Source organism: Genypterus blacodes, unplaced genomic scaffold, assembly GCF_046128005.1.
Source record: "Genypterus blacodes isolate CSIRO-AG114 ecotype Tasmania unplaced genomic scaffold, CSIRO-AGI_Gbla_v1 ptg000057l_1, whole genome shotgun sequence".
Taxonomy (NCBI): domain Eukaryota; kingdom Metazoa; phylum Chordata; class Actinopteri; order Ophidiiformes; family Ophidiidae; genus Genypterus; species Genypterus blacodes.
Window position 1 is genome coordinate 1,819,613 of NW_027466869.1, and position 15,749 is coordinate 1,835,361.

The 15,749-nt window shown below is 42.4% G+C and overlaps 1 protein-coding gene across 4 annotated transcripts in view; it reads left to right on the plus strand.

Annotated features, from left to right (window-relative positions):
- Positions 1-5,815: 5,815 nt before the first annotated feature.
- The window catches only part of map7d1a (MAP7 domain containing 1a), a 32,391-nt gene continuing 22,457 nt past the window's right edge, over positions 5,816-15,749 (plus strand). For all 4 annotated transcript variants that reach the window (XM_076152646.1, XM_076152648.1, XM_076152647.1 and 1 more), the window contains exon 1: positions 5,816-6,209. In XM_076152646.1, coding sequence (XP_076008761.1) covers positions 6,140-6,209 — 70 coding nt within the window. In that variant the 5' untranslated portion in view covers positions 5,816-6,139. The remainder of the gene's footprint in view (positions 6,210-15,749) is intronic.

Genomic DNA, 15,749 nt, shown 5'->3' on the forward strand with positions numbered 1-15,749 from the left:
GTGAGGGGGGCTTTGACAGGGTCATTGAGGGATTGAGGACATCATACACTGGCAGGCCCAGAAACCTCAGGGATTACAGAGTTCACCCACTTTGGAAGCACCCATAGGACCGCTCACCCCACTGTCCTGGATGTCACCACTATATGCATTCATGGGAAAACTACATTTGACCAATAACTAGTTTTAATGATATCAATTTTCATATGCAGCATCTGTATTGATTCTGATTACATATATTAATCTATACTTATCTAAACATTACTGTACCTAAAGATCTTATTTATTAGCTTTTCATCACTGTCATGAACTGAAACTCACCAACGAGCCTGCTGAGGTACTCTTATTACAGTAATGAGCTATTACAGTGTGTGAAGTATGCACTCACATGCTTGCATGTCTGCAGGCATTCACACACTCATTTTATTTTATTAATTACAAGTCAGAGCTATTGTTTACATTACTACCTTCCTAAATTGCCCTTCCCTTTCAACGCACAATATTATACTGTGTGTGCTCGTGCGTGTGCAGTAGAGCCGAGCAGTATGATTATATGACCATGGAGTGTGAGCGCATTCTTTGCATTGCTGTCACTCCCTAGTGATGTGATGACACTTCACTATGTTTGAACATTGACCTGTATATAAATAGTGCCTCAGTAACTCTTTGGATATACTATTTGTCAATTGTTGTTGTGCTATTCTTGTGCTTATTTAGTTTGTTCATATCCAGATGTTCCAAGGACGGATCTGCCTCCAAGTGTGTCATATCAAACTTTTTCTGTCGCTCTGCTTGAGAAAGAACATCTAAATATAAAGCGGCTGGTTCAGTATGAGCACAGGCTAGAAATGGCACCGACACATATGGGACAATAGCTGCATGGTGCTTCATTCACCGCTCACTACAGAATTAATCCTGGCAGTAATCCTCATCTTGTGTGTGCATGTGTGTTTGTGTGGCTGTGCAGATGTGCACATGAGGGAGATTGGAACTGACTTGACTTTGTGGCCTTTAGCCCTGTGTCACTCGTTATGCCAAACCATGTGGCATTAAATCAATAATGTCTCACACAGATGACTGACGATCTACCTTTTTGGTCAAACTTTTGAAAATTTTGAACAACTTTTTGAAAACTTGCTGCTGTTACTCTCCTCATTGGCCAGTTTAACCTGACTAAAACTCTGTTATAGTGAAGGTTTCTCTCCTTTCAGATGGAACCAGAGGTCAAAGGAAGGCACTCCCACCCTCTCATTCACATTTTCCCCTGCCTCTCCCCTCACCACTGGTTGTCATGGAAATGAAAGCACAGAGGGAGACTCCTATTATTGAAACGGTTGTGGGATTGGTGGCGGGCATAGTGAAATAGAGCAATTCATGCACTCATAACAGGGAGTGTGGTGGAGCAGAAGGGAGGTGGAGGGGCCTGGGGTGGGAGAGAGAGAGAGAGAGAGCAAGAGAGCGAGGGAAAAGGAGAATAGCAAGGGGCCCTGGGGGCAAGCGGAAAGGAACCAACCCCACGTGTTTGGCCTTGCTACAAACAGATAGCACGTTTTAGGCAATTATGTCATCGTCTGCCAGGCTCACTGCTGTTTCGGACGTATTGCTGTGGAATCACATTCCTCACACAAGATGGCAAAATAACCCCCCAGTAACGCCAACTGAGAGGCCCAGATCAGATTGTTTAAGGCCATGTACTTTTCACTTTTATAAGCAGTAGTGTGGGTTGTTTACTGCTGTGTTTATGTACTTTTTTCCCAAACTGACCTTTGACAAAGTATTTCTTTTCCTGCTGTTGAGGAGACTGTTTTGGATTTGTCAATTCCCTTCAATAGTAAACTGAATGCTCTTCTCTGTTGACATCACTTTTTCTCTTCAGCTGTCAAAGTTGTTGCATTTTGCATGGAGACAATAATTCCACTCTTCATTCTGAAAAGTTATATATTTTTAACCCACCCTCTGAAAAAATGTCGCAAAATTATTTGTTGTAAAATGTCAAGAAATGTCACATTTTGTTGATATAAAAATAATTCTACAAATATATCTATATAAGTACAAGAATCTTCCCTTAAAAACAAAAAACAATCATTCATTCCAGAGAATTCTTTGTTGTTTGTTTCCAGGTCAAAAATGGCACAAAGTTTTCAAAAGCCCAAATTTTTACTCCCGTCTTGTAAAAAACAACCCCAGTACAAAAAATGTTTTCGATGAATGATTCAAACTCCAGAAGGTTTATTTTCGGGGTGTCTATTTCCATAGACAGAAATAGAGAGAAAGACAGCAAAGACTGAGAAAAATTGGATGACTCACGAGAAGTGTCCTAAATTTACCCAGCATGACCCTCATACAATGCAGCTCTACATTTAGCTGATGTTTAATGACATAATATCCAAAATCATGCACCACACAAGAACACATATCCTTCTCTCTCTTGGATGTGGGACCTCTCAACCCCCTTACTCTAGCCCCCGGCCTATGATCGGGGAGACAAAATCTGATGATTTAGACCAAACAGTTCTCCCAGCACCCCAGAGAGAAACACAAAGACACATGGAACTCTCCCACACTCCATCTCTCTGGCTGTGCTTCTACACTGACATGTGATGTAATGTCTGATTAAATCACACTACAGGAAACACAAGACGACAGGATCATAAATTGAGTGATTCCATGGACCCTCTTACAGGTGAAGATGACCTTTGACCCTGCTAGGTCAAGGTACTTATTTGCTTTTGTTCCCTGAAACTCACAAATGAATAGTAAAGGTAATATCTCTGTAACTTTAATTATTCATAAAGTTGGTCACTACTCAGGGATCCAAATTAGCCCAATGTTTGTAACAGAGGTAATCTTATTTTCACTGTCCCCCCCTGATTACTTGAGGATAACATGGATGTTTGTTTTGTCAGACAGTAGCTTGTCCCAATCAGGATCAACACTGGTGGAGTATTAGGATAAAGGAAGTTGTCTTTCTACGAGCCCTCATCAGTGGCTCTCTTATCTTCTGTAGTATCTCTTGCATAGATTCTATTTGTGGGGCTTATCCACCTCTTCCCTTTCCTTCTCCCTTGTTCGGGTTGTATATTTACAGACAATCACATCCTCTCATTGCCAATGATTTATGTTTAGTCTTTTATTCTCAGTGGTCTCCATTAACTGTCACCCCCAAGCCATCAACTTGTTGAAGCGATCAGCGGCAAATTAATGAGACGCTCATGTGTGTGTCTGAGAGTCTGCTCAATCACTACTCTGTGTGTAACTGAGGAGCGCAGCTGCAGCTCCAACATCAAGTGTTTTCTCTGGAGTGCAGACAGAAGAGGCAGGGGGGGGTTTCCTTCACTTCCTATCTGCAGCTGGTTTCCTAATGGAGACGATGCAGGTACACAGGCTGCACATGCACACCTTAAACTAACAATGTAAACACCCATGAGTGGAAAGAGGAGTGCGACTGTAGAATGTGTGTTCTCTCAGTGTGCAGACCTTCCCAAGGACATGCAGCATTACATCACATCTGGGACAAAGATATCCGACTGAGCTATTTTCCTCTATTTGCACCCACCTGTCTGTTGAATGGATCATTAGCACAGCACGGTACAAATGGATCAAACGGATGCACGCCTCCTGACTTAGAGGTATGCTTTTATACTGAGGCCATTTCTTTTTGTTATCAGACTGTGGGCTCAAGCACCCAGTCTACTATCTAATGGAGTATTTGGAACACTATATTCTACATATATGCACATTTATTACTGTGATTTCATGTCCGTATCATTACACTGTCCATTACACTAACTTACGGCATCAATTCATTAAAGCACCCATTTTGGCAAGTAGCCAAACCATCTTAAATCAGCTTGACTTTCAACTATGAAATGAGGACGGAAGGTTGAATTGGCTCCAACATTGGTTTGACCAACGCTGAGCCACTAAAATGATGTGGATGTTTGCATTGGAAGTTTGATCAGCATCTTGATTGAAACACTTTTCCTGAGTGTATATATGCAGTATAATTATATATATTTAATTATTTAATATCTAAGGTTATAGGTCCAAATATTCACAGTGTTTCAGTGTTACCTCTGTCACTATGTTGCATATGGTGGAGGTGGGGAGTTTTGGAAATAAAGGAAAAGCTGAAAAGGGACTCACTCCCATTTTTTCAAAAGAGACTAAATCAGCTGACCTTATTGTAAGCTAAAGTTTAGATGATTTGGTTTGTGTAAGAGCGCCTTGATCTGTGATTATCACTGAGGCATTTCCTGCTCTTATCTAGTCTTTTGTTGACTTGAAAGGAGAGGAAGTTCACTCTTTACTGCTTTGTCTTGTTAGGAAAATAGAATGTCATACGTGTCTGTGATCCAATTAAAAATCCTGTCAAAATGAATGGATGTGAATGACTTCGTAGGGCGACTGGGCTCTTTAACAACACACTTTTATTCTGGATGCATTAGTAAAATTAGACAAATTAAAAGAAGATTGATGTGATTGGAGAGGCAGAAGACTTTCAGAATTATATTCATTCCTTTTTTTTTGGCTTGAATTCATTCTGCATTGACCAATAACCACATACACACCCCAGCACACCCAACCCCCACCCTCTTCAGCATCCCCCACTTTTCCAGTTGCAATGACAGGTGGTTCTTGGGGGTTTGAGCTACACGACTCAACAGCTGCACAAAGGAGCCCCACTGGGGTCCTTTTAGGGTGAAGGGATGTCCCTTCTCAAGCGTGCCGGTCAGCCCCTGGCCCAGCCCCCACCTCGGCAGATGCTCTGATGGATCCACAGGTGGTAGACGAGAAGACAAACCGTATAACTCTTACATAACTTTGGCTCTTTCTATGAGGAAACAAAGATGGACTTTCAGTTGAATGTTTTGAATTTGTCTAATTTGTGTAATCAATGCATGAATATACACATTTCTCTGTCTAGAACCTTGCTTAACAAATCACACATCTATCATCAAAAACCATGCTGACAGGGAAATCACACTGAAATTTCATGGACATACAAGTAAAAGTTCAGACAAATTATGAACATGCAAAATCTTTAGATCCAATCGTGTATTATGCATACAACTTCCTATTGACGATAACTACTATTGTGAGCTACTGAATAATTAATGGTTTCTGGAGAGTACAATCAAAAATATGGTATGGTATGATTTTTATTGTAATCAACATTTTGTTGACTTGATAACTGCAATTTCACTTAGATACAATAGTGTGCTTATGTGCTACTCCAACATCTGATTAATTAATTTGCAATGTGGCATTTCAAACCATATGGTATAATTTGTTCTTGGGCATAAATGAATGAAAATAAATAAATAAATGAACTAAATAAAAATAAATACTATAGCTATTTACGTTTTTCTGAGGCCACCTGACCACCAAACCAGTGAATAAACATTAACTCCTACTCTCACTACTTTTTTGCACTTTTAATTCTGACATAATACAGACAACATAGCAATATTGCAACGATCATATAAAACAAGAGCGTAGAATACGGCAGTTTTTCCGGATAGCGGCTTTTATATTGAAATGAGCATCCTGAGTGGGTATTGTAGTTTTAAAGAAAGACGAACCAATGAGAAGAAGGGTGTTATTTTTCGCATGAACACTTTTGTTTAGTCGAATATTAAAGATTGTTACAGTTAAAACAGATTTGAAATACAACATGAACAGTTCTACGCCTTTTTTAGTCTAACTCGAGCTAGTGTCTGAAGAATTATAAGGTATTTATAACAGCGTTGGTCCCCTTCTCCACCCCCTCCTGTTGGTAATGGTACAGTCCTATCGGGAGGCCAGCGTGGGACCGTCCGCATATCTCGCAGAGCATCAGCTGGAGTGCCTGAGTGTGAAGCTACACTCTCTCCTCCCCTGATTTATTTCCCCCCCAAATTCCCCCAGACACTGCACCTTACACACTACTTCATCCGGGACATCCTGCACTCAACCGGGGCTGGATTTCTTGAGTTCCCCTTCCTCCTAGTCTTGTTCCTGCTCGATCTGTTCCCAGTCCGGCGGCGCTTTGTGGACATCGGGTGCGCAACTGGAGTGACACGACCAAGTTTCCCCCCCCTAGTCTGCCTGAGGAATGAGAGGAGTATCGGAGAGGAAGAGCCGAAACCCGCATGTTTGAATGAACAAAACAATGGAAAGCCAGAGTATTACCACCGTCATGGAGGAAAATACTCTGCCAGCCTCGACATGTAAGTCTGTTTTACTATCTGGAGTCTGCATGAAGCTGAATTAAGTTTGAAAACAGATGCTTTGCTATTTCCCCCCCTTTGTCACGTTGTAATAAATAGTCTTTATATGTCGTTGAGACTGTAGCTGGTGGTATCGATCTGTTGCGGTTAGGCAGGCTGGTTGGAGAGAAACATCTCATCCATTTGTCTGGTGGGTTATGAATAAACTATTAGGAGTGCGGAAACAGTCAGTCACACTAAATTTGAACCCCCACGACAGCAAACGGTGATTTATTAATTATCAGACCTGTGTGTAAGTAATAAACACCATCATGTTCGATCCTCAAGTGGCGATGACTTCCAATTCAAATATTGTGTTGTCATCCTTTTTCACTTTGAATTCACTCCGCCACCCGGGCTGTAACGCAATTTGCGCTAGATGAGGTAATGTGAAGAGTCTTTATCCCATCCCCCTCCTCATGTTATGTTTCGCACGCTACTAACGTGATGCACGGCACTCTGGCACCCTTCACTACCACGAATCACGTGCTCACGGTTGTTTTAGGCACAGATCCCCTCACGCACCGTCTCAGCTGGTGCAGAGATGCACCAACGATTTCCCTGGAATCAATAATCATTCCAAAGAGAGGCTCAGATCCGTGCCAAAGTGCACAACAGAGTCATCCTCACACCCAGATCGGACGAGTTATTACTTTATATGTGTAATTACAACACACTCCATCATGCAGTTCAAGTCCAATGTCAGGTCTGCTGATTCAGCCATAACAACAGGGTGTACACCTCAGTCGAAAAACGAATGAAATGGGGGGGAAATGCAAATAAGAAGAGGTTTTCGTGCATGACACCATAGTTTAGTTCATGTCATCCAGGCCAAAGCATTGTGTCGGGGAAGAGGACATACAATGTGACCGACCGCCTCCTGAGGACAACAGAAAACTTCCTTCCGGCTGACAGGGGGCTACAGGGAGGGAGGTCAGCTTGTTTTGGCTCTGCATCAAGTCGAAGGAGAGCAGAGCTCCACCCTGGCTGTGGGAATCTTGACCAGTAGACCTGCGTGTCTAACAGCAACAATGGTAGACTGGTGGTTGGAAAGCTGACATGTGTTGACATGTTGCCACATATGTCAGCCAGACCAACCTGATTTCAATACATCAGAAGCAGTCTCCCCCAGGTGTGGCAAGTCATGATCAGAGCTAAAAATGAAACACCCAGAGATGTTTAGTCTCGATTGAAACAATTTATTTTATAACTAAGGTGTTGAAAGGTTTGCATACATGTCCAATTTGATCATAAATGTCATCATAAGGCATTATTGAGTAACATATGTCAACCCCTCCTGTTCCATATATGTTGTCCCATGCAGGCTTTGGGTGAAAGATCCAAGTGTGTCTAAGGAGAACATGTAACTAACTAACAAAGTGAGTAGGGTATCGGTTGACTGCCTGGGTTGTGAACTGTAAGATCTCAGAGTTTTTCAAGGAAAGCTGTCAGGACCTTCGAAGAAGATTGTCTTATCCCTCTTTTCTTTGTATGGTGGTATTCGCCTATCTGATCCCTCCATCCTACTCATATCCATACCAGTGCACTGTCTGAGTGATCTCTTTGATATTCAAATGTGCAGCTCTTTGCATGCTTTGATCAGCTGAGATGAATAGAATCTTTTTCCTCTAAGACTTGCCATTTCTAGCACTATTACATTGACATAATGTATATTTAACATGACATACAGATCGTGCAAATCTGGATAAATTTCAGTAATCTCTTGTTCTTTCTGCAAACTTATCACTCCTTTCCCATAACCACAACTGAACATAAACAGGTTTAGACTGACAGGAGCCACAGTCGTTACCTGGTGTATTGTTTAATTTACGATAATCCACCTTTGGCGGTCAAGAATGTGAATGAACAGGATCAGTCTGTTTAGCTGCAGGAGTTGTTTTGTAAGCAGAGAGATACATGTGCCATTTTTAGGAGAGAAAGCAACCACAGAGAATTTAGTTGTGAAGAACATAAGACCCCATGGACTCATTCCCAAAAGACAATCTGGTGCCTGATGACAAAACGACAACACATTTTTGTGCCGGTTCAGTAACGAGCAATGAGCAACCTGTTTTTATCCGTTGAATTGATTCTATGTTGGATGGATGAGGCAATGACAAATATAATTTTACTCCACAGTGTTAATCTCATTTATGTGTTACTGTGCGGTGTACACGAAAGAGGAATCGCTCCTGAGCAGGTCCCATCCTGTATAATCCATTTAAGTCTGTGTATATGCAATCACACATTACTTTGTTGTGTTCCCTTCACAGACATTTTAATCGTTGTTACCTTGGAGGAGAATTGATAAACTGCACAGCCAAATGGATCTGTGAAATCCAAAACCCACTAACGCAATTATCATAAGAATAACAAGGCAAGCTGAGAATTTTACTGTCTTCTCCTAAAACCTTCTAGTTCCACTGGTGTTGGTGGTATAAAGGAATGGGGCCTTTGCCTGCGTGTTCAGATTTGTTCAAATCCCACATTCAGCACATGGTGTACTGGGAGTAGCCCCCAAATGGAGTTGGGAAACAGAAGGAACCATCTGAGTCACAGAGAGCTGACTGAACTCGTGCCAGCACTGTGGTATTGAAACCTCACCTTCCCCGTGTGCAAACAGTGTTTTTATTTTGATTCTTTAGTCTGTTAGCATCCTTAGTCTGTGTGTACAACTTTTGAGGAAGAATCAGGACGTGAGACATTGCACATAGAGATGTGGAGAGGAAGATGAGAGACGAGGGAGGAAGAGCTGACTGAGATGCTTCTCTCAAGAGTGTGTAGCTCCCCATAGAGTGCAGCATCATGTCAGTGCCGGTCCATACTGTGGCACCCAGATGGTGCAAATCAGGCTGAGCAGACACTTACGCCTCTGTCTAACCCTGCACAAATAAAGGAGACAGCCTGTCCATTATCAGCACTCAGACTGTGCAAGCTCACCACCCTCGGCTGCTTTTGACCAGGATGTGGCCTGAAAGAGGAGGTCAATACCTCATTCAGACTCCTGTTCTTGTCTGTGTTTTTTTCTGAATGTGTGTATCTCCTCTCATGCTGGACCTTCCATTTGACCTACCAAGAAGGTAAACTAGACTTGTTTACTCTGAAACTATGGGTTATAGTGAGGATATGTTTTGAACTGTGGAATCACCTTTAACTCACTGACCGAATAGCCTGTGGTCCCCCCATGTGGCTCCTCTTGTAAATAGTGACATTATTTACCATTAGCCCTGGTTCATTTGGCTAGGAACTCGAATATAACCCTACAATATGCTTACATCATCTCATTTCAGCCTTTGTGTTTAACAAGGTGAATTTAGGGAGATTCACCTCCTCTTTTGAGTCTTTGAAATCTGATACTGTAGATCACACTGGGAGTTATGATTTAAGGACCACCTGCGCCTTATTCTGAGGTGAAGAAGGATGACTAAATGCTGGTAGCTCAGGTTAGATTATTTGATCATTAGTAAGCGAGGGAGGATTTGATGGAACTGATACAAGTAAAGGTTCTTCACATTTGCAGCTTTTGGATCAAAGTTTGGATTAAGTCAGGGACTAAGTTACTCAGGAGTTAAGTTCTGACACCAACACTGAAATCATTGGAAGTTCCCAAGTTCCTGAAATCCCGACAAAGCTCCTGTGGTTTAAAAGGCACTATTGTTGGACCAATGCTGCACAGCTGTTAAAATGCAACCGAGCAGTGAGAAAGCGACTAAATGCAAAACCCACATGCTGATTTTACAACTGACCTCTCACTTTAAAAGCAAGAGTGGCTTCCAAAAAACACACACAGGCACTGTTTGGAAAGCGTCCCCTTCTCCCAACCCCTGTCTGCCTTTCAGTCTCAGAATGTAGATAGGCCTGCACTGCAGTGGTGTGGCCTAAATTCAATATCAGGCAGCTGCGCAGCCCCTTTTTTTCTCCGGGACACCACGGCAAGGACACGGAAGTCTCGTTTTGGAATGCAGAGCTTGTCCCTTCCACCTCCACCAAGTCTGAAAATATCACAGACAGGCTGCACTCTAGTCATCTGAAAGCTCCAGTCACCAGACCTTTTTGCTAATATTAGACCAGACCCCGTTTCGGTTAAAGGACCGGTTCGTCTTATCACGCGTTACACTTCCCTCATCAGATATGCTGTACGTATGCACCAGAGTCATCACTCGCTGATGTCCATCTTTTTTTGGTTGTGGATGACGACTCATGTCTGCTTTCTATGAAATTATTTATAACTCAAACTGGGCCAAGAGTTGCAACTGCAGCAGACATGATGATGTTGCATTGGTATCTGTGTAAGTGTTTGAACCTGATCACACAGGAAACAGGACTGAACATTTCACCTGTCCTGCTGTTATCTGTATGATTACAAAAGCTATAATTTGGACCCTGTTGCCAGCAGAACTGTTGTGAGGTTTTTGTGTGAGACTGACAGAATCCAGCTAATGAGGACTGTGGGGCGTAATTGTATGTTGAACAGTAACAAGATTGCTGCACGGGTCTGGTTTTTGCTTTAGGCGATGTTTAAGAAAATAACCATATTGGAACCAAGTGACATCAGCGTACAGGGACACACAGTTTGAGCTCCTTCAGACTGTAAACAATGTCATGTAGGATTGATTGAATCATTGATTGTATTCATATCAAAATTTAGATGTGTAATGTCTAAGCTTTGCCAAATTTGAGTTTTAATTTGAGTTCCAAACTTCTAAACTAAAATGTGAAATGAAGAATCAGGCAATAACAAGTTTCTCAGAATCCATTACAGCTGTAAATCTCGACCATGTGGGTCGTCAAGTTTCAATTTCAGTTTGTTCTTTCAGTCAATAGGTTTTAACATAATCTTATTTTCAGATTGGATTTTTTTTAGATCTTGAAAAGACCAATCCAGGATGAATGGACCCCATTTCTTCTTAGCTAAAGCAAACTCTATACTGTGACAGGGGACCAGGCAAGCCCCTTTACAAGCACCAGTGAGGATTAGATCACGCTGTCACACCCCAACCCCCCCAAAAAGGATGTAGAGCAGGTTGTCAGGGGAGACTGGACGGCATGCCGATAGAGCACTTTTCGTGATGAATGGCATTCTGTGCCGGCCAGAAATCCCCCCCGCTTCCTGTGATGTCACCGAGAATGGCTTGACACTCTCTCTCAGCACTGGTCAGGCCTTTTACATTACTTACACGTGTGTATAAGGGAGCATGTTGGTGGCGGCACCGCATGCAGGGACCCCTGGGAACTGCTGCTGTTTGGGATAAAGCAGAGCTTCTCATCACCACAGAGGCTTTGGCACATAGAGCGGCGCAGGAGAGAGCAGCAACTAAATGCCAGGCATTGTCCCAAAGCCTGGGCCAGGTGATGAGATGAAATCTGTTGCAGCCACTGGCAGAGACATTACTATTCACGGGCCAATTGAGATGCCATAAAGGAATGCTATCTTTTGAAGCGTCTTTAGCCAAATGGTTGGCATGAAAAGCTGCTATTCTCCTCTGCAGGCAGACATGGACTGAGTGGTTTCATCACTTTGCATGATTATCTTTGGCCAGTTGTCATATCATGGTGCATGTATTATGAAAAAGGGCACCCAGGTATCATTTTGGTGGTAATTAAGTATAGTTTATTTATAGAATTCATTAAAGTCAAACCTTAAAGTCATATTTCTCTCTCCGAACACACACATACACACACATATCCACCCACAGCCTGATCTGGCATAGAGTCGCTAGGTGTTGTTTACATTGCGCTTCCTGTGTGTCTGGGCCCCCCTTGGCCTCTTACATCACCCTATCCGGGGACGAGCGGGACACTGGGTGAAGGGGTGACGGGTTAGGGGGGTAAGCGATGAGGTAGTTCATTAGTCCCCGGGCCCATCCTAAATGAAATGCAGATCCATTCTCTTTTTGTCCCTCAGAGTTCCTCCTCTTCTTTCTTAAGCTGCCACCCTTTTCCCCTTCCAGTCTTTTGATTTCACAGCTTTCACTCAGTACTATTTCCAAGCGTCTCGTTTGCCACAGTTCCATTTTATAAGAGAACACGCTGCATTTATATTGCATTTATATTGTCAACACCGTCTGAGTCTTTCTTGGTTGTGTCAAATGTATTCACTGCCGTGTCCTTACTTTATCTAAATCTGTATTGGTGCTTGTTGCCGTCTACATTTCCAGTCATGCACTTGCCTGTTTATCAAGATGAAGACGGGGCTGGTGCTCCAGCGTGACGCTATTTGCTTCATAAATATTCCATTCCTCGTGCTTTATTTTCACTCCACTTAGCATCTTGGCAGTGCATTGGGGTGTTGCGGTGTAAACTACTGCTCATTAGAGAGCGTCCCTCCAACAAGGCTGAACAAGGCAAACCATGTCTTTCTCTGGTAAAATATTAGCCTAACGAGAGAGAAACAGGTCACATGACAGAGATCATTTTTTGTCACTCTTGTGTGTTTGCTTTGCAGTTGGAATGTCTGTGTGTTGTTGTGTAACATTATTGCATGTTTTACAGCCGTTCTCAACAGAAACTATCTTGCTCCGAGCTGTCATTGTCTCTGTCTCTGTTTGGTCATACTTTACTGATTCCGTAATGCAGTGTTTAGACATGACAACACTTTTTCCTACCATGGTTTCACAGGGGCCTTTGTGAAGTTGATGAACAGGTAGAAAATTGCGTTGTGATATTTTGTCTGTAGGTTCTTTTGAGTGGAATTCCTGCCACAACCTACAGAGTCTGAGCCTGTATCTTCTTCTGCAATAGCTGTGTCGAGATATTAAAGTGCTTCCATTCTGGGCACATGCTTTTTCAAGGATTTCCTCTTGATTACATTTTTTTAATTTAAAGCTTAGAGGCTAAACCTGCACACTCTGACACTGAAGTTATTAACAGGGCAAAGCTTGTGTTTTACGCAAATTAGGTTTTGTGCCTTTGTAAGTGTTACTAGGACAGCAAAGATGAAGAAACAGGCTCTCTAGCTGCAGAACCTATGAGAGATACTCCAACAAAGGAATTGGATTTCTGCTAAATCACATTTTCTTTGGCAATATTAACATGTGTCCCTGTTTTAACTTTGTTCTCCAAACAAAGCAGCCACAAATGTAACATATTGAATTCCCTTATATTAAAAGAACTGAGTGAATACAAATGAAGTTAATGTGTCCGTTTGCAAGTATCACACATGCCTCCTGACAGTGGAGTGGCACTGAGTCTGTGCTGATTCCATGCTGTTTCTCAACCTGCCACCCTGTTCACACACTGGGCTCATACATGCATGCATACACTCGTATCTGCAGGGGCTCCTTTACTGTATTCCTCTGACTTTTTAGAGATAGCTTACTTCTTTGTGGCATTTCTGAGTGGAAATAGCTCCAGTTGAGCAGCTCAGGCTTTGTTGGGTACCTGCAGCCAAGAGGCCCCACGGGGAAGCACAATAGGGCCTATGGGGCCACGGAATACAGAGCAGGGTGACGGTGTGGTGTTCAATCAATGAGCACACACAGCATGCCACAGATTCCTGAACCCCCTCTGACCCATTTCTTGGCTGTCCTTCATCAATCTGATACTCAATAGGAGAATAAAACAAATGAACCATGCAAAAACAGTCTTTGTACATGAATGAATTTACTAAATTCATACAGAGTTGTTATTTAAACATTTGCTTCCGTGGCAACAGTTGTAAAGGCCGGTGTTAAAAATAATGTGATATATATACTGTACATCAAACATTAGAAACGCTGACAATGTTTATTTTTATACCTGTGTGTGTGTCTCTCATTTTCCAATAGTAACCTGCACCAAATTGATTTCCCTTGTTTAAGGTTGATGATGACTTGAGTATCTAAGATGGTCGATTTATGAAAATGAATAATGCATATGTTGGATGTGGGTGCTCTAATAGCTTTTGACTGTAGGTGCCCCCTGGGTCCAGCCCCACTTTGGTAGACTGGAGTGTGAATATGGTGAAAGACGCAGTTGCTGTGGTTATGCACACAACCCCAACTGACCTCATTATAGGATTTCTTTTAAAGAGGTATTAGAAATATGCAGAGGTTCCTATTACCGGAATAATATCACACTTGATACATAATATATCAGCAGAAAGCACTCTTTTTCATAAACCTGGGTAATTTGATCTAGTCTGTAACAACTGCCAGAACACAGAGTTCACAGACTGCCGAACAGGTTTTGACATTGCCTGTAGTACATGGGTGCAAATATTACATCATTATTCTCTTCAAAGCGCCGTGCAAATGTGTCCCAATCATGTTTGCTGTAAGGGGTCACTGCATAGACCTAGGTATCTGAATTAAAAGAAAACAAGTGGATTTTGTTCGATTACTCCCTTCATTCTAGAATTTTACCCTCATTTAATTTAGTCAAATATCATCCCGCAGTCAGATGACTGCATCAATCTGCTCCTGTCCTCTCCCTCTGCTCCCATCCTGTTTCCCTCCAGAGGGGCTCTGGTTACATTGGTATTCAGTGTCTGTCACCTGCATACCAATGTATGTCGCGTCCCCATTCTCTCTATCATTGATAGTTAGTTAGTTTACAGTGATTGTCTGACCTGTCGCCTGCAGTCTCGTCAGTCATCTATTGCTTTATGGCGCCGGTCCCCAGGTGTTTGGGAAACTGCACACGTAATACGAGGCACAACACAATGCTCCTCTGTCTGGGCTGCACTTTCTCCTGTCACTTTTGGGACCCCAGTTGACATATGTGGGGGAAAAATGGTGTAAAATGAGATGATTCAGACCCCGAGGAGTTGCTATGGTGTGATGGTGTAATGCCCGTGGTTGTGCATTATTTGTTGTGAGATTATTGCATGTATAAATGGACGATTTCTGTGTAAGGTATCAAATTTGACTCCAATACCATGACATAGACAGAATGAAGAAGGAAAAGTGGTCAGTTTCATTGGTTTGTTGGTAGCAGCTCCTGTTCTTTAACTTTAAATGGCTTTCCTGTCTCACCAGAGTTCCATTGTATTTCGAGTTTGTGCTGAATTTATGCAAATAATAGCAAATTCCAGCATTTAGCCTCTAATTTTAGTTAATTTCACCGCCTCCCCCTCACTCTCGCTGTCATCGCTGTGTTTTGGCTGCTGTCCTGTTGCCACGCAGAGACCACAACAATGGCCCACTCACTCTCATAGCACATCCATGCCCGAGGAATGCTTATTTAATGATGGCAACGTCTTGTCTCTCAGATGAACTCTTTTATAGAATCACATCAAACTGTTGTACTCCCCCTCTCTCTTTCTCTCTCATCCCACAGTGGTTCTCCGATTGAAGACGTTACTTTTGCATGTGCCGAGATGAGCTCAGTCAGTCTTACGCGAGGAGACTGAGTATCTGTCACAATTAGGTGTAGTTGATCTATTTTTATTCTTTAAGGGCCAATGACCACCACTGGAGGTCTTTTTTAGTCTCTTTCCAACTTTCCAAATATTTGACTTTCTCGATCGGCCATTGATAGACAGCGAACAGTGGACTTGTTTATTGGCATTGACTGACTACA